General features: G+C 35.8%; 1 protein-coding gene across 1 annotated transcript in view; it reads left to right on the forward strand.

Moving 5' to 3' along the window:
• Window positions 1-22,382, forward strand: part of GABRA2 (gamma-aminobutyric acid type A receptor subunit alpha2) — a 128,532-nt gene that overhangs the window by 54,474 nt on the left and 51,676 nt on the right. Inside the window, exons 5-6 of the mRNA XM_077757825.1 lie at window positions 15,445-15,665; window positions 18,283-18,365. Coding sequence (XP_077613951.1) covers window positions 15,445-15,665; window positions 18,283-18,365 — 304 coding nt within the window. The remainder of the gene's footprint in view (window positions 1-15,444; window positions 15,666-18,282; window positions 18,366-22,382) is intronic.

The following is a 22,382-nucleotide window of genomic DNA, read 5'->3' on the forward strand; positions in this document are numbered from 1 at the left end:
AGTCTAGCTCAAGAACTCTAAAAAAATTCTAGCTAGTTCCAGATATGCTTCACACATGGGGGACCCTACCATACATTGTGTTAAACATTAAAGTGCACTCATGATCCATATGATATAGGTTAAATTGAGTTGAGTGGAACTGTAGCTGGCAACATTTAAATTAAGTTTAAATGAATAAAAAATGACTTACTTTGATTTTCTTAGTTTTCCTTTTCTGTTTTGGAGTGTGTATTTGTGTGTGTGCACATGCACTTTTATATGGAGATATTCTCTAAACTGATATATGTATTTAACATCATGGTAGGCTCTTGAGACACTTGAAGGCCTTAGACCTTTTTCCTAATGATGCATTTTCCTTGAATTACCTAGCCTAATATGGTCTGTAGAATTATTTTGGTTATGTCAGATTTTCTACATTATTTCCATCTTTGTTCACCTTGCTTACTTAATCTTACCAATAGTTGGCTTGGAAGAAGTCTGATGAATTGCAAGATCACCAAGTGGGTATATATTTACTCTGTCATCAGACCAGTCCAGTCAGAGCAGAAGAACTATAATAGTAATTTGAACACACAAAATCTAATAATAAATTATTACCTAGAACAGGTGTTTTAGTAATAGAACAGGGTAGGGGTGCCTGGGTGCCTCAGTCAGTTGAGCATCCAACTCTTGATTTTGGCTCAGGTCGTGATCTCATGGTTGTGGGATCAAGCTCTGTGTTGGGCTCTACACTGGGCAAAGATGGTGCCTAAGATTCTCTGTCTCTGTCTCTCAAAAAATATATGTATAATGAAATAGAGTAAAAGACAATTCTAAAGCAACACAGAACTAGCAAATTCAGAGGGCAGCATCTACTTCTAGGGGTGAAGCATCATGAACAGGCAAGGAACACATACACACACACACACATATTTAAACCTATTAAGAAAGATAGAACTCATATATACATAAATACATTTTAGAAAAGAAATTATTTGGTCTTCATAATAACCAGATGGAATGATTTTCAACTTGATATTACTTTTACTGGGAAACAATATAAATAATGAGGAAAAATCTGAATTTATATTAGTATAGATGGCCAAGAAATGAAACTTAACATGTAACACTCTAAAGAGGAAGATATTTATTATATGTGGAAGATGGACTCATTACCGTTACTCATATATACAAGTAGATAGGAAGATATTCAACTCATGTCTTATAGGAGCAATTTGGTAATGAGAAAAAAGTAAAGGATAGATTTAATTTCACTTTTAGTAGCTTAGCTGATACACTCATTTCTATGCAGTGTGCATAGACCCAAGCCCCTACATCCTGTTCAGGTCAGTGATGTAGATTTGTTGTGACATTAGCCGGAGAGGAAAAAGCAGCATAGCAAAAAGAATTAAGAACCAAAAGAACAAATACACATGCGCACACGCGCAAACACACACACATACACGTACACACGTACACACTGCTAGCTCAGAATCATTAACTAGTGTAATTGTCCAAAGAAAGTTGCAGATCTAAATTATAATTAAAGATTCTAATTACAGTGTCTGCAATTAAGTTTAAAAATCTTTTATTTCAACATTTAAAAAATTCATGAGTAAGAAGGTAATTAAAGTTGGGAATGTACTGGTAGCTGACAGTTGACAAAGTTTGTAGCAGGCATGTGCATTTTAGCAATTTGTAACTCACTCCTTTGTTGTATTGGTTTTTTTTCTTCTCTCCTTGGTTTCTGTATAGGTCTTTTCCCATATTAGTAAACATTTTCACTACATGTGCATATTCCTCAGGCACAAGTGGTAGAGCTACCAATTACTGCACTAAAACCTAGACTAGAGCCCAAACAGTAATCTCTTGTAGTGTTAAGGGTTAGGGTGAGAAATTGAACTGTGCAAACTTTGAAGTCACCTCAAGATTTCTGAGCCAGAGTTTCCCACTAGGCTGTTAAGAAGCAAGCAGTCAGGTAAGCTTTGACCTCGGTTTGTTGATCATCTCAATCCGCTTGGTTGATACTTTTCTGTCTCTATGAAAACAGAGTGCATTATCTCTTCGACTCACCAGAAGCTATTGAGATAAAATGTATTCTGGTAGTTAACGTCCATAGGGAGGTTGAGAGTTATTAGACCTTGATATTTGGTCAAAAATTGACACTGGACTTGGGTGTGAACCCTTATCAACTTGTCATTTGTCAATGGAGCTAGATAAGGAGCCTGTTATAAACATGGTAAATTCTGTGTGCCATATCAGAAGTAATCAGGTTAACTCACTGCAAAGCTGGCATGTAGAAATTGGTTACTTGTGGGGATGAGCACTGGGTGTTATATGGAAACTAACTTGACAAAGTATTTGTAAAAAAATTAAAAAAAGAGATTGGTTACTGGAAGGTTATTGATATTTGGAAGAATAGAAATTAGACTTCGAGAGCAATCATTCATTTGGTCAATATTTTTCAGTATCCTCTTAGAGGTTTTGTTTGTTTCTTTGTGTGATGTTTGTTTTTTAGAGAGAAGGAAAAAGAGAGATTGTGTGTTTGTGTGTGTGTGAGAGATATATATAGAGAGAGAAAGAGAGAGCAGGGAAAGGGGGCAGAGGGACAGGGGCAGAGAGAGAGAGAAAGAGAATGTCAGGCAAACTCCGGGCCCAGTACAGAGCCCGACAAAGGTCCTCGATCCCACAACCCTGGGATCATGACCTGAGCTAAAATCAAGAGTCAGGTGCTCAACTGAGCCTCCAGATGCCCCTCCTCTTAGAGTTTTAATAATGTTCCTTGAAATGTTATTCATAGGCACTTGGATTGGATTGTTTCCTGGGCTCCTTCTACAATCTGTGCAATCATAATTGCTAGTTGTGGGGGATGCCAGTCTGTGTTTTAACAGTTTAAGGTATTTGTATGCTGAAGGCAGCAAAAAAACTATTTTAGGGTTGGGGGGTTGGGATAATATAGAGGGCGTGTGAATAGAGTCAGATTTTCTGCAATCCAGTAATTTGTATTAGAGTATAGGGAAAGGAAATAAATAGCTTGAAAACTGTTTAATGCCACTCAAGAATGACTGTAGACTGGGCCAAAATAGTGGTCCCAAACATGGAAAACCTGAAAAGATTTAAAAGATTACCACAGGTTTGAATCTGTAAGACTGGGTGATCTGTTGGATGTAGGAGTTGAAGAAGAACAGGATGAAAGTCTGGGGGATTGGGTTGATGGTACCATTCACTGGGATATGACAAATAGCAGGATAAGTTTTTGTTTGCTTTTTTGTTTTGGTGTTTGGGGGATGAGAACTTCTGTTTGGGGTACACTGAGTTCAGGTCTCCGTGAGAAATTTAATCGGAGATGTCTAGGGTCAGGCATATATCCAGAGCTCAGGGAGAAGGCCAGAGTGTAGATGGTTTGGGGAGCCATTTGATGGTAGTTGAAGCCATGGTCATGCGTAGCATTGGGCACGGAAAGAGATATGAAGTGAAATGGTCATCATGCTTTCACAGAAACTCCAGAATACAAGAAAATTTAAAAAAAAAATTTTTTTTGAGAGAGAGAGAGAGAGAAAAGCAGAGGGAGAAGGAGAGAGAGAATCTTAAGCACACTTCACATCCAGTTCAACATGGGGCTCAATCTCAACGACAGTGAATCATGACCTGAGCAGAAATCAGGAGGTAGATGCTTAACTGACTGAGCCACCTGGGCTCCCCAAAGAATAAAAAAGATTTTAGAGGAGACTGAGAAGCAGCGATAGATGTCTGTGCACACGAAGGGGAATTCTCTTCTCTGAAACAGATTATGCTTTGATCCTTAACAACAAAAGTTAGAAACTACTGCCTTTTATTTCTTCTCAGATGCAGTGATGTGCAATAGTCAGATATTTGTATCACTTACAGGCCTCTGTCAAGGTAGGATTCTGTATACTGAAGGTGGCATTGTTTGTTCCATAATGAGAAGAACCCATGGGTTTTGCTCAGAGTAATACCTACCCTAGGGGGTATGGTAACAGTTTCAGAAAAGAAGGCAAATAAAGGCAATGTGACTAGTTTGATTCCATCCTACCATCCTGCAAGAGAGATGTTGCAGGAACCAAACACATCAAGTCATAGCTGTCTTGGCTTCTAAGTAGAGGGGTATTGCTTAACACTTGCCCATTCCTTTTATAAACCAAATAATAAACAGCTATGATTTCTGAACATGAGTGATTCTTTTTTTTCAATTAAAATTTCTGAGGTTACATATTCTTTCCTCAGGTTTCAAGAGTTAAATCTGTCTTTGGGAGAGAACCACATGGAACTTGTTTGCCTTGGTCAAGAATAATAGATATTATATATTGGGCCTACTCCCATACATTGTCCAGGGGTTACCATTGCCTATAGATGGTTGGCAGACATAGAAGGACTTAGATCCCATGGCGAAGATTTTCCCAGTGGTTTCCTACAGCACCAGGAGAAAATAGTTTAATACCAAATGCAAGGGAGCAGTGCAAAAGTAGGGAGCAAACCACCATGTATATGTTGTGGTAAAGCCAAGAAAAGAATTCAAATGTGTCATTAGATTAGGAACAAGGAGGTATTTGCTGATCGTGGTAAAAGCAACCAGATTGCAGTGGGTTGAGCATGTGGGAGGTGAGGAAATGGAGAAATTGTGGAAGCAACATTTTTAAGCAACATGATTGAGGAGAGGAGGCGAGACAGAGGGCAGTCGCTGTAAGGCATTATAATTATTGGTGAGGTTTTATATATTTTTAATTTTTTATTATTTTTTAAAATGTTTTATTTATTTCTGAGAGAGAGAGAGAGAGAGAGAGCGTGAGCAGGGGAGGGTCAGAGAGAGAGGGAGATACAGAATCTGAAGCCGGCTCCAGGCCCTGAGCTAGCCGGCAGCACAGAGCCCGATGCGGGACTCGAACCCACAAACCATGTGATCATGATCTGCACTGAAGTCGGATGCTTTAACTGACTGAGCCACACAGGCGCCCCTGAGGCTTTTATTTTTAAAGACTGCATTGAACTTCTCACCTTTTTCTGAACATGCCATTATCTTTAACAACTCTATGGAGATGTTTTTCACTTTTTTTGTCAGGCTTCCTCCTCCTTTGCCAACTGGAGATCTTTCATTTATTGAAGGCCAAGATCAAATTTTCATCTTCTCTAGTGTCTCTGTCGGCTACTCCAAGTAGGGTCAGTCCTTTTTGTCCTTGTGTTCTATCACAGGGTGTTCACACGTTTTTATGCCTTTACATACTGGATTATAAAAGTCTTTACATGTATTTCTTCTCTACCGCCGTCAGAGCCACTACAGGGCGTGAGTTGTGTTTGTTCATTTCAGCAAGATTTACTAAGTACACACTCTGTGTCTGTCACAGTGTGGGAGCTGAAATACCTAAGTATAACCAGTGCTTATCCTCAAGTTGTTCGCAGTGATGTGGGGAAACAGCTAAGAAAAGTTATCAACTTTAGAACAGTGGGATCACGCTTTTATTGAAGTATTTGTGGATTAATATAGAGCAGAGGGGATGTGGGTATAGGATATCTCTATCTGAGAAAGTTTCCAAGAAAAGAACATAACTGAAGAGGACAAATGAGGGGAGAGTTTTAGCATAAATTGGAAGGGCTGGTTGAATTTAGTAAAATGCAAAAATTCAGTGTGACTAGAGCCTGGAATGCTTCAAGGGATTTGGGGTGAGATGAGGCTAGAAAAGAACTCAGAGCCAGATCACGAAGGCCTTATAGCCAATTGCTCAAAAAAGAAAGCTGCAAAACCATCCCCAGATGAAACTTTAAAACAGCAGATCGCTTTGCCCAGAGGACTTGTTATGGCATGGCTCTTTTGATATGTGCCAACGTTCTTTAAAATGTGACTATTGTACACAATAAAGAACGACTGTGGTTATTTTAATATAGTTACACAGACACACATGCAAACATGCACACTTCACACTTGTGAATTTAAGGATTGGGGTATTGCACGCAGGTAACTGTTTACCACAAGTATCTGAGAGCTTTTCTACCATCTGCCTCTGCTGATGACTTTCCCTTTATAGAATTAGAACTGTTGTTGCCCAGAATCTTTGTTACTACATTTAATTTCTTTTTATTCTTATTTTATTTTTTAAAGTTTATTTACTTATTTTGAGAGAGAGAGAGACAGAGACAGAGACAGGCAGACAATCCCAAGCAGGCTCTGCGCTCGAACCCAGGAACCTGTCTGAGCTGAACTCAAGAGCTGGATGCTTAACTGAGCCATCCAGGTGCCCCAATGAAATAATTTCTAATGATGTCTCTCATTCACTCACTCATGAAGTAATTATTGTTCCAGACAGTTTGTTACATGCTAATGATACAGCATTGAAGAAGGTGATCATAGTCTTTGTTCTCAGTGTGGAGTAAAAGTTGGCCAAATGTAGGGACTGGCAAGGAAGAGCCGCTGCCGCAGAGATCAGTGAGTTTGGGCAGTACTGTGGAACATGACACATCAGAGGCGGTATCAATATCGCTACAGGTGGAGTGCAGTTGGAGGGGGGCTGCTAAACACCAGGCTAGAGAGGAGAGGCAGGGAGAGATCAAGCTGGGACTTGGACGCTGTGAGAAAGCATCTCGACATCCCGCCCCCCCCCCCCNTAACCGACTAAGCCACCCAGGCGCCCCATGACAATATCTTGAGTGTACCCTGTAGCTTTCCATTCACTCAACTATCAAAGAGTCCAAGACAGTCTGATTTAAACATCAGTCTTTTATGCTAGTTAGATCTTCTCCCCTTTGTTCAGCCATGTTCACAGCTATGGGATGCGCAGTGATCTGCTCTTCCTCTCCTCTTTCTGGGTCTTCCAGAGTTGGGAAAGGGAAAGAGAGATTATACAAAGGAGAAAAATATGTTTTCACTTAGCTTCTTCTGTTGGTCGTTCTCTCTTGGCCATTAGTGCCATTTGTATGGCTGGCAAATGCAGGCTCTCTCATGGGACACAGTTGTGATTTCTTCACAGTGACTTCTTTATTGCCCCCACACCAAAACACAGGTGGCTTCTTAAATCGACTTTTTGTGACTTTTGTGGCCCAGCCTGTGTCCCTGGCACTTTGCTTTGTGATCTTTTGTAGCTGAGTGTCTCTCACTTGCCAGGCTGCTCTTTTGTTGAGGCTGGGGAGTGGGGGGAGAAATATATTTTGAAGGTGAGTCATATTGGCTACCTCTCCTGATATCCAAACTGTTTCTAAGAACTTCGCACATAATATTTAACTTGATCCCTGTAAGAAATATGTTTTATTATTATCACCATTTTATAGATAAGTCAACTGAAATAGTAAGGTTATGTAACCTCAGGGTCAAGAACCCTAATCAACCTGAATTCAGAGCCCATGCTCTTAACATCTATTTTATATTACCTAATTTATTATTTTTGTTGTCTTCTGATCTTATGTTTAAGTCAATGTTGAATGTGGAAAGAAGAATTTGGCAGAGATTCTAAAGCTTCATTCTCAGTTCTGCAACTAACTTCTCCCTATAACCTTCCATAATCCATGTCTCTCATCCATTTATTGGTCTAAAAAGATGAAAATTTCACTCTGATGTCCTGCCTCCAAGAATTATTTTTATATATGGTATAACAAAAATAGCATGGCATTAGGAAGCATAATTGAGCACGAAGGTTGGCATTCTCTCTCTTTTTTGAAATGAGTGTGGCTTCTGAAGTATTTTCTGCTGTGAAATGGGGATATTTAGCATATTTAATAAGATTATTATGAAGTTTAAATAAAACAATTATATTAAAAGTGGATTGCAATGAACTATTAGAACTATTAATCACTTTGACTATTTCAATTAGATAAATTTTAATAATCCACCGTAGGATTCTGAATCTTTAGTATCAGTTTCTAATTTGTTCGTGAAAATTTGTCTAGCCCCTGATTCCAAGGAGAAAGTCCAGACATCTTCCCTGAACAGTGGTCAGAACATGCGGTAGCTGTGGTATTCTGCAATCTCTGTGTGAGCTTTCATAATAGGCTTTTATGGTCTTGTATTCATTGGGCTGATTGGCACTCTGCTACTCTGTTCTTAAGATTCTTGTTTTGTTTTGTTTTTTGGCATTTTTTGCAATACTAATCCTGGGCTACACTAATCCTGGTGTTGTTCACCCCCTTTTGAGTACCAGCTGGAAGTGTTTGAGCTTAACCATTCTTGTATATTCCAAGGGTGTCATTTCTTTAATAGCTACATACCTGCTTCATAAACCACATTTTTCTTTGTTATAGAAGAAATACACTGGTTGGAATTTACTCAGAAGAGACTAGCCTTTATTAGCAAAAAGGGTAAAATAAAATAAGTTTTGGTACTTAAAATATGCTCAGTAAATCAAAGTAAATGAGAAATCACCCTAAGAGCAGCCTTGCAATTTGGTTATGTTTCAGTGGGTAGATATAATTCCTCAGAAATTGGCTACATGCATTGACTTATAATTAATGTAGTCAGGCACTAAAAAATATGCTGCCTTTGCTGAGTTAACGTGGCCTTGAAATCATGTTTATACAATGAACTGTGTGATAAAGAGTGACTTCCTTGTTTGCAATACAAATTATGGAAGCCATACTTATTGGTAGTTAAAATACTGGACTGGAAAATATTATCGTAGTCTATGTTCTTCCCCTACCAAGCTTGGAAACACAAAATTGACTCAATCTATCTATCACTCCATCTCTAAAAAGAAAAAATAGAATTTAGTTTCCTGTAAAGAATTTTTCAAATCTTGAAGTGCATGGATTCCTCAACTCTTCAGTCTCACATAACAGCCAGACTCACGTCTCCTAAGTATAGACCATGGGACAGCTGCATGTTGCTACATCTTTGTGAATTATTTGGTTTCTTTCTAAATTTGCTTCTTAGTTGTTTGTTTATTCCTTGGGGATTTTGTAGTTGATCTTGTTATTATTTATTCTTATATAATCTCAATTCATGGGTCTGAGTCTTAGGATGTATGAAGAAATTGAACTGTTTTGTATTTCTGGCAATATTCTTGTAACACACAAATCAAGCAATTATTTACTCTATTAGCACATACTGATGGCAAACCTGAAGTTTATTTTAAGGAACCTTTCAAGAATATTCTTTTCATATATTGAGAATGTGCATTTTATATGCAGATTCAAAGGTAATTTGTAAATCCTATTTTTCTTAGAGGATATGCAATAAATATTATTTGACTGAAATATTTCCTAGGGTTCCTGGGTGGCATATTCGATTAAGCATCTGGCCTTGGCTTAGGTCATGATCTCAAGGTTGGTGGATTTGAGCCCTGCGTTAGGCTCTGTGCTGACAGCTCAGAGCCTGAAGCCTGCTTTAGATTCTGTGTCTCCCTCTCTCTCTGCCCCTCCCCAGCTTGTACTCCATCTCGCTCTCTCTCTCTCTCAAAAACAAATAAACATTAAAAAAAATGAAAAAAAAAATCTCCTTACCCTGGCTTTTAAATTTAGAAAACAAAACCACGAAAACTAGTAAATTAACTGTTTTTATCTACATATTTATATATCTTGATGCTTTTATATTAACACATGAAAATATTATAAGATAAGCACTAAAGTAGAACTCAGAATAATATAAAGTTAAAATACATATTATTTCAGAAGTAATTACACTGATAAAATATATTTATTTTTGTTCTCATTTAAGATTGCTATATATTATTTTAGCAAGTAATCTGTTTAAATGGACTTTATTATTTTTAAGTATCTTTCTCATGTACTTTAAAATAATAGCAATCAAATGTCTGATTCTAAGCTTATACTTTAATGCATATTTTGGTAACTTATAGATGAAAAAGATACATAAATTCTAGTTTAAGAAGTGCATCATTGGCTATTAGTTACTGAACCATTATGCTAATTTTTAAAATGTCATCCACCAATTCTAAATGCTTGTCCTCATGTTCTGGATGTTTAGTTTTTAAAACAACTTGCTGTTTGCAACCTTCTGGCACAATAACCAGATTTCAGGGTACAGCATGTGCTTAAGATGAATGTTACCATTAAAAATAGTGGCAGTTAACTCATAGTTTAAATAGCTCACTGATAATTGTAAATTTGCCTTTGCAGATTTCTTTTTAGCATTTCTTTTTAGCATCATTCTTTATGTGGCTACTGAAGAGCTCATATTAATCGTAGAACGGACATCCCTGTGTTTGTTGTTGTTCACTGTGTGATTCTTTTTCTTTACTTCAATCTATGGTGTCATGTAGCAATAAATTTTGAAACCACTTGTCTAATTTTATTAAAGTTAGTTGAATCAAAACTAGATATTATAACTTGCAAATTCACCTGATTCCAAATCAGAATACACTACAAGCAAATGAATGAGACATGACCTGACTTTTCCTGTTGTTCTGCCTTCTCTTCCCATAGAATGGCTTCTGGGTACAATGAGAGTGCCAGCATCATTCCTTATATTAACAAAGCTTCATTTACTTATATTTAGATAATAATTAAATACAAAAAAGGATTCTATATTTTCTTCTTACACCTAAAAGGATGTACATACACCACTTTGTAAACCACTGCTCTAAGCTGAATATCCTGTTCTGCTCACAGTCTCCCTCTTCATTTAGTTACCATACAGTTGATTACAATTCTATTTACTGACTTAAAACCAAACTGCTTCCTTGATATAGACCCATGTAGCTTTCTTTAGAGTCACTAATGAAGTAGAGTCTCAGATTTTTCTCAAACTCTTCATTCATTCACAAAAATCTTTAATTTTCTCCCACATGAGCTCGTGTGATAGGGTATAGTCATAGCCCCCACTCTTTACTCCTTTTTACATGCACACCTTTTTCTATTTAACTTTATAATGCCCTTTCACTGAGAGTGGGGTGACTTGCTATAATACTTCTCACTAAATTCAACCATGTGACTTGCTTTGGCCAATGGGACATTAACAGACATTACTTACGTAAGCTATGGCTTGGATTGGCATTGGGTTTTATTATTTTCTACTTCTGCCATTGTCATGAGAAAGATAAGCCCAAGGTATCCCTGTGGTCCCTGGAGGAGGATAAGAGGCACATGGAGGAGAGCTGAATTGCCCCAATGGCCCTACGCAGTGGCAGCCTAGATCAGCCAATGGCCAGCTAAGGCAAGAGCAAGAACAGCTGAGATCAGCAGAGCCCAGGTGAGATCAACTGACTTCAGGTCTCATGTCTTCTGAGGTAATAATAAAAAGTTGCTATTATAAGCAACTTCATTTTAGGTGTTTCTTACACAGTGATAGCTAACTGCTGTTAACAGGTCTTAGATTTTACTGGTTAAACTGATTTTCCTTAATGGCATTTATAAACTCAGGAGCAGGGAGAGTACTTTAAGCTTCCCCCACTTGTATCTTCTGTTCACTTCTTGACCCATTTCATTCTGGCTTCTGAACTCTTTTCTAAACTAAGCTCAAGACCTTGCAGCACTATTAGACACTATTTAACTCCACGTGGTTCTTAAGTTTTCTTTTCTCTTAGTTTGGTATTTTCTTTCCCTCTACTCACTCTGTGTGAGTGTGTGTGTGTGTGTGTCTTCTTTTATGGTACATTTTTCTTAATTTTCTAGAATTTTTTTTCTTATTTATTTTCATCAGTCATGAGATATCTATGTAAGTGGCTCCTTCATTCTCATCATTTTGTCACTGCTCAAAACAATATATCCTGGGGACATGTCTGATATATTAATAATCACATTATATGTAAATGGACTGAATTACAGTTAAAAGATAGAGATGATCAGATTCAACAACAAAAAATCTCCCAAGATGTTGTTAATAAATTGGAAATGGTATCTTTAGAACATAGTTGTCTATCACAAATGCAGTAAAATTAAACATCAATGATAAAAATAAATAAATAAAAGAAGCCAACACATTTGGAAACATAAAAACGCTTCACATTGTCTCCTACATATAGAAAAAGGAAAATCATAATGGCAATTATAAAATGTCTTTGAATAATAATGAAAATACTATTAATCATGCTTATTAGATAGCTATAGCAATCATGGCTTTGCAATTGATGCTGGGATAGATAAACAATAGAAAAGAAGAGAAATCTCAGAAACATTTCCGTGCCTGTATGGCACTATATAAATGAGAGAAATGCCATTGCAGATCTATGGGGAAAAATGGACCAGTCAATAAATGAACTAGAAAGTTGTTTTTCCATTTGAAAACAAACAAACAAACAAACAATGTTGAATCTTTATCTCATGTGGTACATAATAATTCCAGGACCTAAATGTTAAACAGCAGAGCTTTTATCCTTAGAAGAAATGTACAGGGATATATTTATGACATTTGTATGCCTTTATAATCTTTAGTATAATTCTTACTGAGTAGTATATTTAATAAAATATTTATATAAAGAAATATAAATAATTTCTGTAACTCAATTAGAAAAAGATAACCTAAAAGGAAATTAACAAAATGAAATGAACAGACAGTACATAAAAGAGTAAACTAGAGTATTTAATAAATATATGCAAATGTGGTAAATTTCACTTATTAAAAGAGAAATCCAAATGGTAGCACTATGAACCATTCACAATAATTATAATAGCTAAAATGAAACATTCTATTTATACCATGTTGTACAAACAAGACCTCTAGGATTTCAACTTGAAAATATCTTGTTGAGGATCCACATACAACACATTCTAGTATTCCTACCTTTAAATTTACTCTAGAATAGTGGTGGCATACCATGGCCCATGGGCCAAATTCTGTCAGTTACTTATTTTTATATATAAAGACTTACTGGAATATAGCTGTTACAACTATACTGGAGTAACTGTTATATGTTACTCACTTAAATAATATTTGTGAGGACTTTCACACTGCAATAGCAAAGTTGGGTGGTTGTTTTACCATATGGCCTGTAAAGCCTACAATGTTTACTAACTGGCCCCTTATGGAAAAGTTTGCTGACCTCTGGTTTAGAGTAATTCTTGGGCCTTTGTCCTAAAAGCGTTATATAATAATGCTCATTGCAGTATTGCTTTGCAATAGTGACAGATTGGAAATAGGAAAAAAAATAAGAACATAGAAACAGGATGAATATTGTGAAATATTCTTAAAAAGTAATGCTATGTAGCAATGAAAATGAGTCCAAGTACTAGATACAGTGCCATGAATGGATTTCAATAACATAACTAAAAAGTCAGTGTCAGGAAAGTATACACTGTATGATACCATTTATATAAATGTTAAAACTGTGATACGGAAACACATATATTTATGTAGTAAAGATATAATCACATGTAGGAGAATGATAAACACCAAATTCAAGATAATTCTTTCCTCAAAGAATCAGGGATTGTGATTGAGGAGGGATGAATGAGAAAGAAGGCTTCAATATTTGTGATGACATTTCTGCTGGTGATGGTTACAAGATGTTTATGACCTTCTTTATACTCTTGCATATGTCTGAAGACAAGCTAATACACAAATGAAAGTCATGGTGCCTTCTGTGATGATTTGCAAGCTTGTTGGGAAGATTTGCAAGCTTGTTGAGAGGCCGAGGAACAAACATACAGTTGCAGTGTGGGATCTGAAAGTAATGGAAAGCTTTAGGAGTAATGACGATATACAGATAGCTGACTAGGTATTTTCCAGGTGTTTGAGGGACTGGGAACGTGGTTGTGAGTAGTTCCTGACTTGGGCAGGTAGGAAAGTTGGTTTAGGTGAGGAATGGTAAGAAGTGTGGATTGCTGGTTAGGATGGGGTTGGGGAGAAAGAGGCAGAGATCAGTCTCTTTAGTTTGGTAGGCACACCTGGGACACTATGAATACTCGGGAACAAACAGTATTCTTGAAAACAGTTTTAAAAAGAACTCACCTGAAACTTACTGTTCATAGTCCTTGCATATCTCCTATGTGTTAGATCTGCAGGAAATAACTGCTGTAGAAATAGCTTCTGAAACAGATAAAACTTATCATAATTTTGCAGAAATGGAAAATCTGAGTTTGATGTTTATAAAAAGTTGTAATATGCATTCAGTTTGCCTGGACAAGTAAATGTCCTATGTATTCATGTTAGACTCAGATTAGATGGAACCGTGGTTGGAAGGAAACACACATAAAAACTTAAGATAGCAAAGACTCATCTCTTTATCTAGGTATTTCTTTAAAAAAATTGAGTTCTATCTCTATGGAATTAAACATTTTAAAAAGGACTAAACCACTGAGAGTGAGCATTGCCTCAACCATGAAATTTTCTCCCAGGGATCAGGGACAGAGCTCAGAGCCACTCATTTTCTGTTCCTAAGTCACGGCCTATGACTGATACTCTTCATCCATCCATTCAGTTTTTGAGAGTTCACTGGGAATCATTTACTTGATTAATGTTTCCACAAATGATTTGATATTTTCTAAGTAGATGGCCTTTTTAATCTGTCCTTTTTTACATGCATAATTGTAGTTGAGTGAAATTGCCAGTTGCTAAGGTGTTAATTTCAAATGTGATGACTGTGGCTTTGGGCTCAGAGGACAGTTTCTGATTTTCCATTCTCGGCTGTGTAATTGAACATTTCGGTGATCTATCATGTGAGTTTGCACAAACATACACTGACAAAAATTTTAACATCTAATAGATTGTCAGGATTGTCACAACTGTGAATTGTATCTCCTGTCTAAAATGTATGCACTTTATTCTGAGAGAGAGTGAGAGAGGAAGTCAGGGAGTAAAGAAAGGAATGTGAGAGAGGGCAAGAAAGAGATTGATTAAACTAACTTAAAGTGTTGGAGAATCATAAGAATTGATCACTAGCTGATCTGTATGAATATTTAAAAGTACATCTTAACCTGAGGGTGTTTATCTGCAAAATCCTTCTATTTTAAGCATTCCAGTTACATGTCAAGTATGTTTATTACAACTAATTTTATAAAATAAACCTTATTGAAATCATCATCCCCTAATACTTCTTCCTAGCAATATGCTATCTTACCATTTTTAAGATTAAAAAAGAAATGTGATATTTTATAGTTCCTTTGGCAACAGCAGATGATGACTCACACAGATTTGACAGTGTGTTTAATAGTTGTTTCTTTTTTCCTTTTTTTGGGGGGGGGACAAGAAAGCTACCAAGGAGGCCACCTGCTTTTTCTTGAGATAAATACTTAGAATAATTACCCAGACCTGCCCAAACATGCTCCCTGTCCAATGTTTGTAAACTATAGGATGCAGTAAAGCAGTTTAAAATGTTCAATTTAAAGAGGCCAGATAAAGTATATTTATTCTTTTCTTTTAATAATAATATGTAGCTAATTGTATAAACACACATGCTTATCCCATTGTTAAGTGGCAACATTTATTGATAAGGAAATGATCTTTCAAAACTTCTCTCAGTACAATGTTCCCTCTTTATAAACTATCAATATTATTATTTTTGTTGGAATTTTATAGTGTCTTTGTATCTGAAACATTTGTTATATTCAAAGGAGTTCTGTTTTATATTTCAGGAATATACAATTGATGTTTTCTTTCGACAAAAATGGAAAGATGAACGGTTAAAATTTAAAGGTCCAATGAACATTCTTCGACTTAACAATTTAATGGCTAGCAAAATCTGGACTCCTGATACCTTCTTTCATAACGGGAAAAAATCAGTAGCTCATAATATGACAATGCCGAATAAGCTTCTTCGAATCCAGGATGATGGGACTCTGTTGTACACAATGAGGTATGTTTTTAAGTTTGATATGTTACATTTAGGGGCACCTGGGTGGCCCAGTCTGTTGAGCCTCCAACTCTGGGTCAGGTCATGATCTCACGGTTGGTGGGTTGAGCCCCACATCAGGCTCTGTACTGATGGCTCAGAGCCTGGAATCTGCTTCAGATTCTGTGTCTCATTCTCTCTCCCTTCCTCCCCTACTCATGCTCTCTCTCTCTCTCTCTCAAAAAATAAAATAAACATTAAAAAATTTAAATACTAAGAAATCCATGTATTAACAACCAGCCAACCTAGTCATCAAGTATTAACACAAGTTGAACATTTTTATAACAGATTATGGAAGTATTCATAGTATGCTTTGTAAATCCCTGGATATGAAAATAAGGTAAAATAGTATTTATGAGATTGATTCTCATCTTAGTGTTAAAGCTTAAACATTGCCTTAACTATTATGAATTGATTATTTTTGGGGCACCTGGGTGGCTCAGTTGGTTAAGCATCAGACTTAATTTTGGCTCAGGTCATGATCTCATGGTTGTGAGATTGAGCCCTGGGTCAGACACTCATTGGACATGGAGCCTGCTTGAGATTCTCTTTCTCCCTCCCCTGCCCCTCCCCATCATGCACCTAAACAAACAAACAAAATTAAAAAAGAGGAAGAAGAGGATTTGATTATTTTTGGCCATTTCTTTTTGACACCACCTTGTAATTAAGTAGAATTTAAATATCATGATTTAAAATTTCCTTTAAAACAGCATGTAATTTTATTTTTAGTATTTCTCGTCAGATATGCCATCAAAATTTTAAGTGATTTTTTAAGGAAGGTTTTGCTTAATATTTTAGTCCTCCTTATAAAATTACTCTGAAGAAAAAAATACTTTTTTAAAGAGATAGTTTTTATTCAGTAAGGCTTACAAGTACCATAAGCGTATATATTAAATAATCTGAATTTCCATTTTGTAAATCAAATAATATCATGTAGCATCAGTTTCATACGATTCAACCTTTCAAAAATCATGTAAAGAAATATATAGTTGTTGACTTTAGCAATTATTCCATTTAACTCCTCTCATGAATTAATCTTTTAAAATAAGTCACTTATATAACAAAACAATCACCAATCTAATGAAGTGGTATGTAATCTAAAATTTAAATATTTAATAAAGGCTTTAAAGCATTGGTTAACTATCAGCATTAAACACAGATTAGTCATGGAGCACCTGGGTGCCTCAGTCAGTCAAGCATCTGACTCTTGATTTTGGCTCAGGTCATGATCTCATGGTTCATTATTTCGAGCCCTGGGTCACGCTCCTTGCTGACAGTTCAGAGTCTGCTTAGGATTCTCTCTCTCTCTCTCTGTCTCTCTCTCTCTTTCTCCCTCTCTCTCTCTCCCTCTCTCTTTGCCCTTCCCCAACTTGCACTCTTTCCCAAAATAAATAAATAAACTTAACTAAATAAATATAGATTAGTTGTATATTCGAGACATTTGAAGTTTTATTATTTCATATGAAATGTTAAGTGGCGAATTTCAGTTTGTGTAAGTTATTTAAGAAGTGGCAATAATAGAGTCATCATCTTTAAAGAAGAAACTCTTGAGGACTCATTATTAAATGACCATTGCCTAAAATGGAGATGCTAGCTATTCTCTGCCCCTCTCTCTGAATTCTGCAATACAGATGCAGTATCCCTATTGACCCTACACTTTGATCATTCCTGTGGGTTAAGTCAATGACTGGAAATTTTGGCTTTAAACAAAATATTGGCAGAGAACACACAGAGTTTTGGAAAATATTGCATGGAGTTCCACTTAAATAATCTCTTAGAAGTATATAAGCTATAATTAAATTGTTGGCCACATTTTTTTGCTCATGTTAAGAGTCTTCTATAAATTTGATTTGATTTGATACCTTTCTATCTACTTTACCTATGTGAGACGTGGAATAATTGATAACTTTCTTTATAACAAGGTTGCTATGATTACTCTTTAATGTTGGTCATATCACTCCAGAAAAAGTATTTGTTTAACAGTACATAACTTGTGTCCATAATTTAGCAGATAGCCTAATTTCAAAAAGATATTTTTAGGAGGCGCATCTATTTTTCTACTTCTACATTTGAATCCATGTACCTATATGTAGTATGTGATACTCATTTTACATATTTTTGAAGGGACCTCCTTTGAGCCGATATTGAATTCTTGTGTCAATTTTGCACTAAGGTTGCTGATGAGCTGATGGGTGAAAGTAGTGTTCTTTTCAAACTACAGATTATTTTCTCTTTTTTTCCTCTAGGATTTCAAATGTTAATAGTGAATGCTATTGTGCAAATAGCCCTTCAAAAATGCATATGTAATTTCTTTACTTCTTAACAAATCACAGAGTACAAATTGGTTAAAAATATTTGTAAAGAAATATTGTTATTTGAGCTTAGATTTTTGTATATGCTAATGTCTTCTGAAGGATCACCTAAATGTGAAAGATCAAAAACATTGAAAGATGAATTAGCCTAAAACAATGCTATAATGAAGATCCCACCTCATCACTGATGCTGTTGTTCCCAGCAGTAAGGAGTGATTTGTCTTGACTTGCCAATTTACTTAAACAAAGAGTGAAATTTTCACTTTTAGGCTTACGGTTCAAGCTGAATGTCCAATGCACTTGGAGGATTTTCCTATGGATGCTCATTCATGTCCTCTGAAATTTGGCAGCTGTAAGTATGGGGATCAAAATACGTATTTTGGGTCTGTATAATCAAGGAGAGCTCGCTGCAGTGCTTCACTGTAGCGTTTCTTCTAGAATTGTGGAATGCTTAATATTTACCCAAAAAGATATAGAAGTAAAAAACTTGCTGATTTCCCTCAAGGAACTAATTGGCTAGTCCTATAGTACCCTCAAGTATCATTATATTTGAATCATGGGTTTTAAATTATTACTTGCTTTCCTGCTGATGAAGACCATCATGTGTTTTTATACATGGGTAAAGGTAGTCTAGAAGCTCCTTGTCAAGGTCCAGACCATGTTATTCACCTTTTTTTTTTCCAAGTGCTAGCACATTAAAAATGCAAAATATATTTTTTTGTAACTAGGAATGAATTGTAAGGGATAGATTCTATTGTTTATTAAAGTTGTAATCAGCCTGTTGCAAATGGCAGGCACAGAAGCTGTATCTGTACAATTACCTTCCTACTTTTCAACTAAATGGAAGTGATTTTTTTTAATTTCCTAAAATAAATTTGAAGGAGATGATGTGGCTAAATTGCTACATGCAGGCATCTTCTGTGTATATGAAATATTTCAGAAAACGTTCAGTGCATTTGACCATTCTTTAGGTCACTGAGGTTATATCTTGTATGTGAAGCAGAAGCATCCACTCTCCTGAAATAATTGGAAAGAGGGGAGGTTAAATCATCTCCCAAGGCCCACAAAGCATTTAGGGCAGGTTCAGGAAAAATTCATGGACAGGGCTAATACAGCTTCTGTCTTGTGTTAGCCTGTCCCATTACCTAACCTTGTCAGAAACCTCGCTCTTCTTGGTATCTTTGTCAACTCAGGGCACTTTTGATTTTTCATTCCCTTGAATAGAAATGAAGTTCCCTCACCTGGTTAAAAAGGTGTATGATTGAATAGGTGCCTTTATCCTACAGACTGTATCAAGTGAAAGAAAAGGGAAGAATGATAGCTAATGTGAAGGCAAACTCCTTTAATTATTTTGATGACCTTGGTTTTGTGGAATGAGAAGTTCAATCTTGTTTGTTCTGTCAATTCCGACAAAAGGTGTCAGCTCTCAGTTTTCTTTGAGAAGGTCTTCTTTGTTTAACTACAAAGCCTTCCTTTATTGTCATGGAAACCATCACTTCAATACTGGCATTTTTTCCAAAATTATTTAAGATAGTCAGTCATGTTATACAACATAAACATGGTGCTGAAAAAACTACAGCAGATGCAGCAGAGAAAACCTCATTTGCATTACATAAATGGCATTAAAGAGAAAATTGAAAAGCCTTGATACCAAGGAAAGGATTTATTCAAAATGCAGCAATGGCATAAGAAGGGAAGGAATTTTTCACTGGACAAGTCAGTGCCATTAAGGCACCGAATACAAATGACGTGATGTCTCCATTTTGAATATGAAATAAATATGCTTAAAAAATATTTTAAATGAAATTAAAAAATCCCTTGTAGTGAAGTAGTAGTGAAATATTACATGCTTGAGAATGTGGCTTTCTGTATCTCAAAGTGGTACAGACAACACGTTTATTGTTAGGCATTCCCTAAGTAATTGCTTTTTCTTTCATTTTCTTCACGTTTGTTTTGACACTTTGAACAAAAGTTTGATTTGTATATTCTCTTACTGATCCTTGCCAATATTAGGTGCCTGATTCCTAAGTGTTAAAAGTATGCACGTTAGGCCTGGTGTAAGAAGCCAACCCAAACCTTAAAATGTTGGCCCAACAGATTTTGGCAGAAGGAGCCATTTATTTATTCCTCTCTTGCTCACAAGCCTCCTTGTCTCCCCCAAAGTGATAGAATTTGTGGAAACTTATCGTTGTCCTCAAATTAAAGAAACATCTTTTGTATAAATTCACAATTTTGAATTCATTTTTGTTTTGCTTTATTTCTATTGCCTTACATCTTTATATATTTTCTTGCTGTTTAAAAGTTCCTCAATGGGAGTCTGGATATATTCTGTGCATTAGTCCAAAAGAAATTGTAAATCATCTTCTAGGATAAAAGTTAATAATTAAAGATAACTTGAGGACTTTTTTTAGTTATCAAATAGTCAGAATCAAACCAATATATGTTTGATATTTAATGCAGAATTAAATGGGTTATTTAACAGAATTAAATTTGATTATTTAATGAAAGCCTAACTTAGAGATAGAATTTATAGTAAAATTTGTAAAACAAGCTATCTTTCTCTCTTTTTACACTTTATTAAAAAAACACTGCTATGTTTCTCTGGTTTATCTGTGTGTTGGTGAGTCAGGAACGCTTTTCTGGTCTATCTTTCATAACTTCCTGCTTACTCTCTCCAGTCTCTAAATCTAAAAAACATATTCTTGTCTGACGAACGAAATGCTATCATTGCTTTTTCATAAAAGAAATGAGAAGACTCAGTCATTTTCTTTAACATATTCTTGGACTTCTATGCAGATTTCCATCTTCCATAAAAGGAAATAACGTAATTAAAATATTATGAATTTATTGATTAATCTAGCAAGAATGAACTGAGAACTTTTTCTGGGCAGGCTCTGTGCCAGATGCAAGAGGTGTAGATACAAACAAGATAGAGTCCCCGCCATTCGGTGTCTCATTAGTTTCTTAAAAGTGTCACTGCATATGTAGGGTTTTATTTTCTCTTATTGATGTTTAAATGTGACACATCAAAACTCAAAAGTAGAATCATTAATTACACTTAGGAAAACTTCATAATTTATTAATATTCACAACTGCTGATGTGTATTCATGGGGAAAACAAAACAAGTCACTTGATGATCTGTAAATGGATTGCTAGTTAACCACATTACTAACGTCACTTATGTAATCATAACAGAATCATCAGTGATTAACTCATTGAAATTAATACACACTTAGACTTTAGAGTAACTAGAATTCATATGCAAACATAGAAATATATCTGCTATTAAATGTGTATACTCACACATTTAATCACATGTAAAGATACACAGACATACACATATTTGTAGAATCCTATTTCAAATATTATTTCACGGAATATAATTATGGATATAGGTGAATATGTATACAATGAAAACAGTATTTCACTCAGATGAGCATTTAGTATTAACACTCAGAAATCAGGCAGCATTGTAGTATGCTACTAAAAGACCACACAGACAATAAGACACAAACTCATAAACATTCACTTTATTGTTACTAATGCTTAAGTGTGAATTTATTGGTGATCTTAGACCTTGGATCAAAGTAGGTAGCAGGCCCATCCCAGAACAATGTTATCAAACTAGAAAATGTGTAGATGGCAGGTAAATGAACTTTCCAGAGTCCCAGAGAGCTAGGCAAGGGATATTGCTGGAGACATCTAGTCCTTTCTCTCTTTTAATAGAGAATGTAACTGTGATGCTGAATTTTGCTCAAGAACCAAGAGTAACTAATGTTTCTAAAACACTCCCATGACCAAGTATATGTAGAAGTTCTTCAGAAGGTCAGCAGTATAGCAAGGACTGTCTTTTAATTCAGCTGCTGTAGAGACTGTCTTCATTGGAGGGGAGAGAGGGAGAGTGTCATACAGCCACAGGGGAAATGCCAGGCCAGAGAAAAACTAAGACAGGATATGCTGCCTGCCCTCCAGCACTAGAATCATCTAACTTCTGCTAAGTTTTGCATCTCTGGCCAAATAAATCAGAAGTTTATACTTGGTCTGTATATGTTTTGTTTATTTCCAGTCCATAACTTAACTGTGATGCTATGAAAGTGTAGTCCAGTGAGATCTGCGTGCATTGATTTTAAAATGAACATATTTTAAGGAATACATATAACTTGATGAAATTATGGGACTCCGATTTATTTTACACGTTCTGCAATAACTAGTATTCATTCCTCTGATGAAACACATTGTATCATGAGAGCAAAGTCATTTAGTTCTTAACCAGGGGAAGGTTTTGAAGAAAAACTTATAAAACTACAAAAATAGTCCTTAAAATAAATACAATGCAATTTATCAGTATTCTCATGTGGTAGTAAGTTA

Source organism: Crocuta crocuta, unplaced genomic scaffold (assembly GCF_008692635.1).
Source record: "Crocuta crocuta isolate KB4526 unplaced genomic scaffold, BGI_CrCroc_1.0 scaffold282, whole genome shotgun sequence".
Classification (NCBI taxonomy): domain Eukaryota; kingdom Metazoa; phylum Chordata; class Mammalia; order Carnivora; family Hyaenidae; genus Crocuta; species Crocuta crocuta.